The sequence below is a fragment of the Bison bison genome, unplaced genomic scaffold (assembly GCF_000754665.1).
Source record: "Bison bison bison isolate TAMUID 2011002044 unplaced genomic scaffold, Bison_UMD1.0 scf7180017864260, whole genome shotgun sequence".
In the NCBI taxonomy this organism is placed as follows: Eukaryota; Metazoa; Chordata; class Mammalia; order Artiodactyla; family Bovidae; genus Bison; species Bison bison.
This window is the reverse complement of record NW_011494832.1, coordinates 11,217,874-11,228,136: the sequence shown is the minus strand read 5'-3', so window position 1 is coordinate 11,228,136 and position 10,263 is coordinate 11,217,874. Positions and strand designations below refer to the sequence as shown.

The window sequence follows — 10,263 nt, the reverse complement described above, 5'->3', positions numbered from 1 at the left end:
TATTCCTTGGAAGGAAAGTTATGACCAACCTAGACAGCACATTAAAAAGCAGAGGTATTTGCCAACAAAGGTCAGTCTAGTCAAGGCTATGGTTTTTCCAGTAGTCATGTATGGATGTGAGAGTTAGACTATAAAGAAAGCTGAGCACCAAAGAATTGAAGCTTTTGAACTGTGGTGTTGGAGAAGACGTGAGAGACCCTTGGACTGCAAGGAGATCCAACCAGTCAATCCTAAAGGAGATCAGTCCTGGGTGTTGATTGGAAGGACTGAAGCTGAAACCAATACTTTGGCCACCTGATGCGAAGAGCTGACTGACCCTGAAAAGACCCTGATGCTGGGAAAGATTGAAGGCAGGAGAAGGGGACAACAGAGGATGAGGTGGTTGGATGGCATCACTGACTCAATAGACATGAGTTTGGGTAAACTCTGGGAGTTGGTGATGGACAGGGAGGCATGGTGTGCTGTGGTCCATGGGGTCGCAAAGAGTCGGACACGACTGAGCAACTAAACTGAACTGAACTGAATCACTTTACTGCACGCCTGAAACTAACATTCTCTCAAGATTCAAATGTGAATTAAGACCTTACTATAATTAATGCATAACATTTCTAGGAATCAACACATTTTGCATATATGTATTTAGAAAGAAAAAATAAAATATTTTAAAAAGGAAAAACATTAATGAGCCCACACGTGAGTTCAAGGAGGAAATATGGTCTTTGCCATTTAGTATAATCTTAGAGGCACTTTCTGTAATCCTCCCTTTCCTACCTTTAGATGACAATTTAAAAAAATCAAAAAAGAGCAGACAAGAAATGGTCAAACAACTGAATGTAAGGAGGGAGAATTGGCTCTGTAGGTTATATCTCCGTTGGGGCACTCTTATTTTTCAGGGAAGGATTGTGGGGGTGCTGTACAGATGTCAACCTTCTCATGGGAGCCCCTGCTCTACAGAAGCTAGATTTCAGCACTGGGTCACCACTGCAGGAGAGGAAGAACAAGCTGGAACCTTGGCATTGGCTGGTCTGTGCCCCAGGTGAAGCTCTTCTTTGGGGACTTCCAGCAACGACAGCATGTGTGTGCAGGCTGAGGGCAGTGAGCAAAGCTGCAGTTTTAAAGGACCCAGAAGAGGCACTGTAGAAAAACCTTGGCCTACTGCCAAGGTTCCTATCAATGGAACCTTTGTGTGGCCACAGACTGTGAAGGTCTGGTGATATCTGAGTCACAATTAAATATATATGAATCCAGGCTGTTCATTCAGCAAGTTTTTATTGAGCACCTACTCTGTGCGCAGCACTGAACTAGGTGTCATGGAGAATACAAGAGAAGTAGAAGACATGGTATCCGTCCTCGATGAGCTTACAAAACTAGAGGCAGAAATCAGAATGTACACGTGACTCAGGCAGCATGTGAAATATACAAAGAGCGCAACTTCAGACAATGAGGCAGCTAAGAGACCCCGAGATCCACAGCAGCTGGGAACAGTCTCCTAGAGCAGGGGAGGGGTTAAAATTAGTCAGCGGGAGATTGGCAGAATGCCTGGAATGGATAAGAATAAAGGCTGCGAGGTAATCTGGTAATTCAGCACAAGCTTGTGCTAAACTGTGGGCATGAGCGGAGCCTGGACAGAGGCTGGGACTGGGGGCTGGGCCCATGGGCAACGAGGATACGCTGTGATCCCTCTCGACAGGCAGACCTGGGGCGTTGCTGGGGACCCTTGCTGCCCTTCTCACAGCCTCACTCCTAGGAAAATCTGGATATTGAGGAAAGCTAGTGACAGAAACTTAATATTCCGCTGTAGCACCCACAAGGGCTTCTATATGAACCGATCAAGAGCAGGATATTCTGGATTCTTTTAGAGACTCTCCTCACAAGGACCAACTCAGATAATTTACTGACCACTGACCACAACTGTTACCCTAAAGACATATGTATCTAGATTAATTCCCCTGAAACCACAGATGGCTTCAGGGAGCCCCGCCTCCTAGTGATGGAAACCTCAGCCCTGGTCTCAGAGAAGCATGGACTCTGCCCTGTACCTTAAAAGGAGATGCTTTCTACTTGCACTCCAGGGCGGCTTAACTGACCTGGGACATTTTCATGTACATTTAACTCTGAGTTGGGGTGGCGGGAGGTGTGCTCAAAGTGCTACGGAGGCAGGCAGCAGAAGGGGATTTGGGCAAAGGGGAAGCCATAGGATTGGAGGGCAGTAAAATGGCCTTGGGGGTAATAGTCAACTGGTCTTTCCCAAGAACAGCTGGTACGGGATGCCATTTGGGGCGACGGAGGGCAGAGCTGGGTCAAAGGCAGTGGGGAGGAGGAGGGTGGAGCCCTCGTGGACTTCAGAGTCGGAAGTCAGCACAGGAACCCCAGGGGCAGGGAGAAGAGCCCCAGGGCAGGATGGATAGAAGAGCGCTGAAGAGGTCCCGAAGGGGCCACAGCCACAGGGAGGGAACGGCAACGGACATGGGGCCCCTTCCCTCGCCTACTCCAGGTGCTCTGGCCAGACCCGCCTCTCCTGTCACAGAGCCCCGGATTCCAGAGAAGAGAAGCGTCGGTGGGTGTGGGCCTGGAGCTGGGGCTCAGGGTCTCAGCAGGAGGCGTGTTCCCGGCCACTTGAGCCACAGGAAGGGGAGCAGGCGCCGGGTGAAGGTGGCAGTGAAGGTGTAGATGAGTTCTTGTGACTCCGCGTTGGTGAAAGTCACGGTGCCCCCTTCGTAATCCAGGGCGATGCCCACTCTCCGGGGCCGCAGTGCTGGGAAGAGCTCAGCCTCAGGGCTGGTGTTGGCCCAGATGCCCGCAGAGGAGAGGCGCAGCGCCCACACACCATCCTCCGGCCGCAGGGAGAGGTCTCCCTTCCTCTTCACCGAGTCTCTGGCCACCCCCACCAAGCAGCTTTCCAGAACTTCCTCCTCCTCCTCCTCCGCTTCTTCCTCTTCATCCCCCAGCGACTCCTCATCCTCGTCCGTCTCCCAGTCGTCATATCCGTCCCGGTAGCCGGCCTCCTCTTCCTCCTCCTCCTCCTCCCCTTCTTCCGCCTCGTCCCCCTCGTCTTCATCCTCGGACCAGCCCTCCCTCTCCACTTCCACCTCCCAGTAGACCTTGCCCCAGGTGAAGCCCTTACTGCCCAGCACCCCCGGCTCACAGTCAAACTGCTGGGGGTACAGGTACGCGCCCTGGTACAGGCCGCTGTAGGTCACGCACTTCCAGTCCTCCGACAGCTGCAGGTACCCACTGGCCGACTGTGGGTCAAGGGTGACGCTCACTGTGGGGACAGAGGAAGAAGCAACGGTGTCACCAGCAGGCCGGGAGGGGACCCCAGTCTCCACGGCAGGGCTGCCACGCTGCATGATCCAAGGGGTATGTGCCACACCTGTGGCAGTGTGAGCAGGCCCCTCGTGGGTCTGCGGTGAAGGCAGGGCCAAAGGGAGCACACGATGGGGCCTGGGACAGAGAGGTCTCTGGTCTTACGAAGCCACGGCAGTTTGCTCCGAATACAGGAGCCACATGATCAGGCACATGCGAAGAAGTCAGTCACAGGGACTCAGTCAAAGGACTGGTGGCAGGACTTCTGAGGACAAAATAACCAACCTTGGGGCAGGAGGGGCCAGACTATCAAGCGGAGGCCTCTCCTCCCACCTGAAGAGCAGCAGACGGGTCAGAAAATACAAGGCGGGGCTGCAGATGTGCGGCTGGGAGACCGCCCTGCTGGATGTGAGGGCGGGCAGGCGGGGGCAGCACAACCCTGTGGGGAGAGCACTCTTTGTCTGAGAACAACCCTTTGGATACTCACCGGTCTTATATTCTAAGTCTCTCAGCAGCTTCCCTGGAGAGGAAAAATGGACAGCAATGACCCTTGAGCTCAGCAAACTTAGGAGCCTATTTCTCACAGTAATTGTCAGTACTAATTTTGTGCCAAGGGTCCATCTGTGAAGAAGATGGAGAAAGAAAACCCAAGGAGACCTCAGAGGAATGAGGTCAGAGACACACAATAAGGAACTAGATACCCTCTTCTCAAAGCAGCACCCAATCCTGATCCCACCCCAAGACCCTCCCCAACCCTTACCCTGGAATTCTCGCAGGCCCCGTTGCAGAGACTGAAGTTTATCTGAGAACTCTCCTGTCTTTTTTTTAACTACTCGAGCAATGGGTTTCCCAATCCAGAACTTCTTCCGTGGATACCTGAGATGACAGACAAACCTGTTACTTAGCTCCTCTTACACTTCTCTCAATCTTTGTGACAATTTATGAAGGAGGAGGGATAGGTATGATTATCCCAGGTAACAGAGAAACAGGCCCTCAAAGGTACTCAGTCCAAGGCTGAGCCAGGACTGACGACCACCAGCAGACTCAACATCCAGAGCCCTTTTGTCTACCAAGGTGTGTCCCTGAACCATCCTGTCCGGTCGCAGACGCGGATAGTGGGCCCAGGAGTGGAGATTACACAGAGAACTTGCCCTAGTACAGACCAAGTCTCCACCAGTTCTCAAGGATGTGCACTTGCTTCCAGGAGACAAGGTCATTGTGATGAACCCTGGGATGTGGGTACGTCTAACCCCGTATCACATGCTACTAATTCGGATCATGGCCAAGGAACAAGGGAAGGGACACGGGCACAAGGGAATGAGGCACACTGTGGAAACGAAACTCTGTTACCTGTTTAAGAAGTCTCTGGTGTCCTGGAAGGGAAGAAAGTACAAGCATCAGTGTGAATTGAACACTTCGTTCATATGTATCAACACTATTAGAGACCAGGCTGCATCAATGAACAAATAGTTTTTTCCTTATGAAGCTGACATTCTAGCGGCAGCAAAGGATAAAACAGAAAACAAACAAAATAATCACAATGAGAGTGAATGGAGGGGGGCCAGGGGATGACTGAGCCAATTTCTCTGAGAGGATGACACTTGTGCTCAGATGTGAAGAGTGGCAGGAAAGCAGGGTGCGCAAGGGCTTGGCAAAGGTGGCAGGGGCTGAATCATGCAGGGCTGGGCAGGCACAGTAAGGAGTTCAAATTCTGTGCCACATTCAGAAGAAAGCCACCAAAGAGTTTCAAATAGGGGAGTTATTGTATGTGATCTGCTTCAAAGTGACTGAGACTGCTAAGAACCCTCTAGAATCCATTCTCCCCTTCTTCCTTGTAGTAACAGAATCTGTGAAGTAACAGCTGGGCAGAGCATTACCAAAGACTACATTTCCCAGATCCCTTTGTAACCAGGTGTGGTCATGTGACTAAGTTCTAGCCAATGGGATGTAAAAGGAAGCAATGGCTATAATTTTGGGGTTGTGCCCTTAAAAAAAAAATTCCATTCTTCTTCCCCTTTTTGCTTGGTTCAGGTTTGGAAACAAGGGTGAGCCCAACTTTGGCTACACAGCTGAGGACAACATCCCTTAAGGTTAGTGAAGCCACCAGATGAAAGTGACCAGCTCCCTGGCTGACCACATGGACAGCTGCCCTGACAGCTCTAGACCCCTCATGTCTGAACTGTCACTGGGAGAGAAATAATTTGTTTGGTATAGTAGCTAGCCAAAATCCTAAGTGATCAAGCTCTTGGCCATCCTGTACAGAATGGATTAAAAGAAGCAATGCCAACATGGGGGGCAGATTGGAGACTGTTTTGTGGACCGGCAAGAGTAATGATGCCCTGACTAGGGCAATACAGTGTGGCCAGGGAGGCAGCACACACCAGGTGTGGGACAGACTGGGCATACTGGTAAAGGACAACTACGGACAGGCCACAGTCTGTGCAGGATGGAGAATGGTGCTACCTGAGTGGCGGGACATGGTAGAATGGGGAGGCGGTTCTTGTGAGATGCTGGTCATTTCCTTTTTGTGAGCTAAAGCCTCCATAACACTTTATTTTTTTATTTTTTGTTTAATTTTTGCTTTCCTTTCACGTATTCCACAAATATTAAGTGCTTCCTGTGTGTCAGGTGCCACTCCAGAAGTGGGGATAGAGCAAGAAAAAAGAGACACAAATCTCTTAACAGGGGGAAGCAGAGAGCAAAGAATCAACCTAACAAATCCATTAGATGATGCCATTAAGTGATGAGTGCTATAGGAAGAGAGTAGCCTGGAGGGGTACTGGGTAAGGGTGGGGGCAGAGTGACCTCTGAGAGAGTGAAATTTGGGAAACAAATGAAATCACGGACTGTTTCAGCAAATTCTCAGGAAGAACTTGGGGTCTTGCTCCCAAGAGGCCATCAAACAGGTGAGAGCTACATGGGTGTGCCACCATGAAGCAACTGCCCAGAGACTTGTTGCCCGTCTACTCGGCCCCTCAAAACAAGTCCAAGCCAGTTCCAGAGTGGTGATAAATCTGAGACAACAGCTCTGCCAGGAAAGTAAAAGTCGCTCAGTCGTGTAGTCGCTCAGTCGTGTCCGACTCTTTGCGACCTCATAAACTATACAGCCTGTGGAATTCTCCAGACCAGAATACTGGAGTGGGCAGTCTTTCCCTTCTCCAGGGGATCTTTCCAACCCAGGGATCAAACCCAGGCCTCCTGCATTACAGGAGGATTCTTTACCAGCTGAGCTGCAAGGGATACGTGGCATAAAAAGGCAAATAAATGGGCAGGAGGTAGGCAGGATTAGGGAGCGAAGAGGGTGCATGGTGGGACACAGGAGTTACTACTGCAGTCTCACAGAGAGAGACTGAGGCTCATCTAAGGGCAGGCTGTGAGCCACCCAGAGAGGACGGGGCCCAGAGCTCCAGTGCAGGAGCCCATCTCCCAAAGGCTGCACAAGGGGAGACCTGAAAGTCCTGAGATGACCTGCAGCCTCACACACGGGGCCTCCACAGGGAAGCCACCTGCCCATGGCTCCTGGAGGCCTCCCCCACCACCTCCAGCTCCTGGGGCTGTGGTGAAAGAGGCAGTCAGAGCAGCAAGCCTGGGGCAGGAGTCACAGCAATGCTGGGTAGTAAGAATCTGAAGGTTCTTCATGGGTGTGGATGGCCCCCAACAGTGGAAGGCAGAGTCACCAATTGCCACTCGACCCTGCAAGGCCCACCCTGGGCTGAACCAGGGAGCTGGTTCCTGGTACCCTCGAGGTGCCCCCACTTCCCCTAGCTCCCTTAAACCTCCTCCTGACAGTGCCGCTCCAGAGATCTTTCCTGTTCTATCACCTCTGTCAAAAGGCCTCTGTATTTATCTCCTGTCCTGCTGCTTGTCCCTCACCTCTATTTCTTTACCAGATTTTGGATCAGGACCCCCATCTTAGTAGGGCCTCATCCTTACTGTCCACTGACAGTCATCTCTGGGGAAATACTAACGCCAGGGCAGGAGTTAGCTGTCCCATTCCCTTCAGCAAAGGCAGACCCAAACACACACTGACAAAACTCACCAGCACCACACTCCCGTGCTGACCTCCAGCAGACACCCACTTTCTCTCCCTCTCCCCTCCCACCCGGCCCCAGGGGTGCCTTCTATCTGAGTGGTCTCAGAGGCTCTGAAGGCTGGGCCTCTGTCGGTCCACAAAGCTCTTCCAGGAGGACTGGGGAGAAGCTCCCCTCTGGGCAGACGCAACCAGATCCCCGCGCCCCAGCACCCTAGCTGTGCCCCTCTCTGTTGCACAACAAGTGCATACCCACACGGTGGCAGTGGCTGGCGGCTGTGGGGAGAGGAAGGATGTGCACCCCTGAAGGGGAGGGAGAGAGGGAGAGGGGAGACAGCAAGTGATCTAGTCAGAGAGACAAACCTGAGGGAACAGAATGACAGAGGAGGAAAGGAAGGAGCCAGAGAGACATTCTGGACAAAGTGAGAGAAAAGAAGAGCAAGAGGCCGGAGGCCTGGGAGTCACGACACCCGGGCTGGAGCTCTGACTCACTTCCTGATCTGCCCCACAGCCTGGGACGAACTCTTCCACCCTCTGGTCCTCTGAGACTTCATCACTGAGGGCTGGAGCGGAAGAGTTCCCAATGCTTGAGTCAGAATCCACAATGACAGAGAGGCAGGCAGGGGCCACCTGTACGGCACACGTACCTGGGGGCCTCACCATCTCCCCTGACGTCCCGCCACCGGCTTGCCCTGCCACAGGCCAGGGCCAGCGTTTCCCTAGATGTCCTGGGTGGTCCCGCTGCCGACAGACAGGCCAGCCACCCCGCACCATGCAAGTAGAGGAGCTCATTATACAGGCCTTCTCCCGGCCTGTGGGGTCGGGGGCAGAGGGATCACACATGCTCCACCCAAAGGCAGTTCAAAGCCCTGTTCAAGGCAGTGTGACTCCTTTGGGAGGCTCCCGGTAGAAGGGGTTGTGGTGTCATTTCAACTTAGCAACCATCCATGACTCCAACCCATGACCCTCCCTTTTTCAGCATCAAAGCTGCCTCCTCCAGGAGGTGCCTCAGAGGCACCCTGCCTGCTCTCCACCCGATTCCCCGAGGCTGATGTCACAGGCCCAGAGAAAACCTCTGCCTTCTGACTCCCTTCCCCAGCTGCCCATCTCCTCCAGATCCTCTGGGTTCTTAAGAGAAGCCGCCGTTCAGCCATCCCTCAGCCACCCCCAACCCCACAGACTTCTTCATCTCCAGAACCATAAAAAGCCTCCCCCTGACCAGCATCTGCCAGTGACTTTGGAAGACAGGCTCGTGACAGCAGTAATGAGAATGAAGGACAGTAATGAAAATACTAATAAGCTTCTCCTCCATTTCTACAGAACTTCTCAAGACTGTAAACTCTTGCTCGTAGAAAGTTTACTTTTTGAAGTGACACCGTGCCAACTGTCTCATTTTACGCTCATGTAATCGCCACAGTGAGTGGTGGGGATAAGGATCATCGTCTCCGTGCCTTAGATGAGAAAACGGAGGCCCGGGGAAGAAGAGACTTTCTAAGGTCCCCTGAGGGAGAGGCAGGGCCATGCCTGCTGTCCTGGTCTCCCGGCTCCCTGCCCCGGGGAGGTCTCTCACCTGCATGAGCTCTGCAGCTGGCTGCTGCGCCTTGCCCTCCAGCTCGGAGATGACCTGTGCCAGCCGGGCAAGCTCCCCGACGCCCCTGGTCTTGAACTTCTCCCTGCCCTCTGTGAGCTCCTGCTCCAGCTTCGCCAGCTGGCCCAGCAGGTGCTGCTCCCGCTCCCTCAGGAACTGGTGGCCCTGCTCAAACTCAGCCACGATGCACTGCCTCTGGTCCTGGAGCTTCTTCTGCAGGGTGGGAAGGGGGAGAAGGGGGTGACACCGCCGCCCCAGAGGGGAAGACCCCTCCAGGATTTGGCATGGAGTACACACGCTGGCTCTTCGCCTTCGCTAACCCCATTCATGAGTTCTACAGTGTCTGGGCTGGAAGGGGCTCGGAGCCTTCCTGGGCCAACCTCCTTTCCTCAGGAAAGACATATAAGTCAGCCAGGTCAGTCCCCTCACGGGACTGGAAGCCTGAGTGCCTGCCATCAGCTGTTCTAGGTAAACCAGTATGTTCTGGGGCCCTCTGAGCAACACTATGAGTCAACACAGTTTCCAACTGGCGTGTGCTGCCTCTTCCAGGACATTTCCCTTGATTAATTTTATTCAAGCCTGACTAACCCTCTCTTCAGAATCCTCCCCAGTACGTGTAAAATATCTGCGTGCACACTACCCTTGCCACACAGGACTATCTCCTCTTTCCTCAGTGAAACTCTGGAATGTCTTCGACCGGGACCACGTTCTTTCTTGTCTCCCAATCTCCCTGCTGAGTCCAGGCTGGGACCCGGTCAGCATCTTCGCACACGGGGCACCTGGAGGCACTGCTCGGGCTGGGCTGTCTCCTGCCTCACCGTGCCTCTCCCGGGGCCCACCTGCTCACTGCATGGACTGGCCCCAACACCCCTCCACCCTCCAGTGCCCACTTCCCCAACAGACTCTGCCCCAGAAAACTGGAATCTCCCATCAGTTTTTTCCCTTCCTGATCACCTCTCTAACCAAGCACTCGATGTGCTGCCTCTGTTTTCTAACTACAGGCAACCATGGACTCACTACACACAGCGTCCTCAGAGCTGGTCAGGCCTGGCCAAGCCCACCCCTCTCAGTTCTCCTCCTGGAGCCAGTTCCCTCCTTCCAAACCCTCTGGCTCCCCTCACTCTCAGCAATCATGTCTCCCGCTCTTTGAAAGGAAGGACAAAGCCAGGCCTTCCTCAGTTCCTCACACCCTGACTCTGCTGAGCAAACAGGCCCTGCAGCTGAGGTGAATCACAGAAGGACCTTAGCCGACATCCAGGCAACCCCCTCACTTGTGAGATGAGGAAGCAGGCCAAGCCCGCAGACCTCAGACTGGCAGGGCGTGGGCCAAAACCCAGGT

The 10,263-nt window shown here is 53.3% G+C and overlaps 1 protein-coding gene across 1 annotated transcript in view; it reads right to left on the bottom strand.

Moving 5' to 3' along the window:
* Positions 1 to 1,252: 1,252 nt before the first annotated feature.
* Positions 1,253 to 10,263, bottom strand: part of LOC104994547 (tripartite motif-containing protein 26) — an 18,218-nt gene continuing 9,207 nt past the window's right edge. Inside the window, exons 5-9 of the mRNA XM_010848174.1 lie at positions 8,907 to 9,137; positions 4,657 to 4,679; positions 4,067 to 4,182; positions 3,794 to 3,826; positions 1,253 to 3,265 (exon numbers count right to left, since the gene is read on the bottom strand). Of these exons, the coding sequence (XP_010846476.1) occupies positions 2,583 to 3,265; positions 3,794 to 3,826; positions 4,067 to 4,182; positions 4,657 to 4,679; positions 8,907 to 9,137 (1,086 nt within the window). The 3' untranslated portion in view covers positions 1,253 to 2,582. The remainder of the gene's footprint in view (positions 3,266 to 3,793; positions 3,827 to 4,066; positions 4,183 to 4,656; positions 4,680 to 8,906; positions 9,138 to 10,263) is intronic.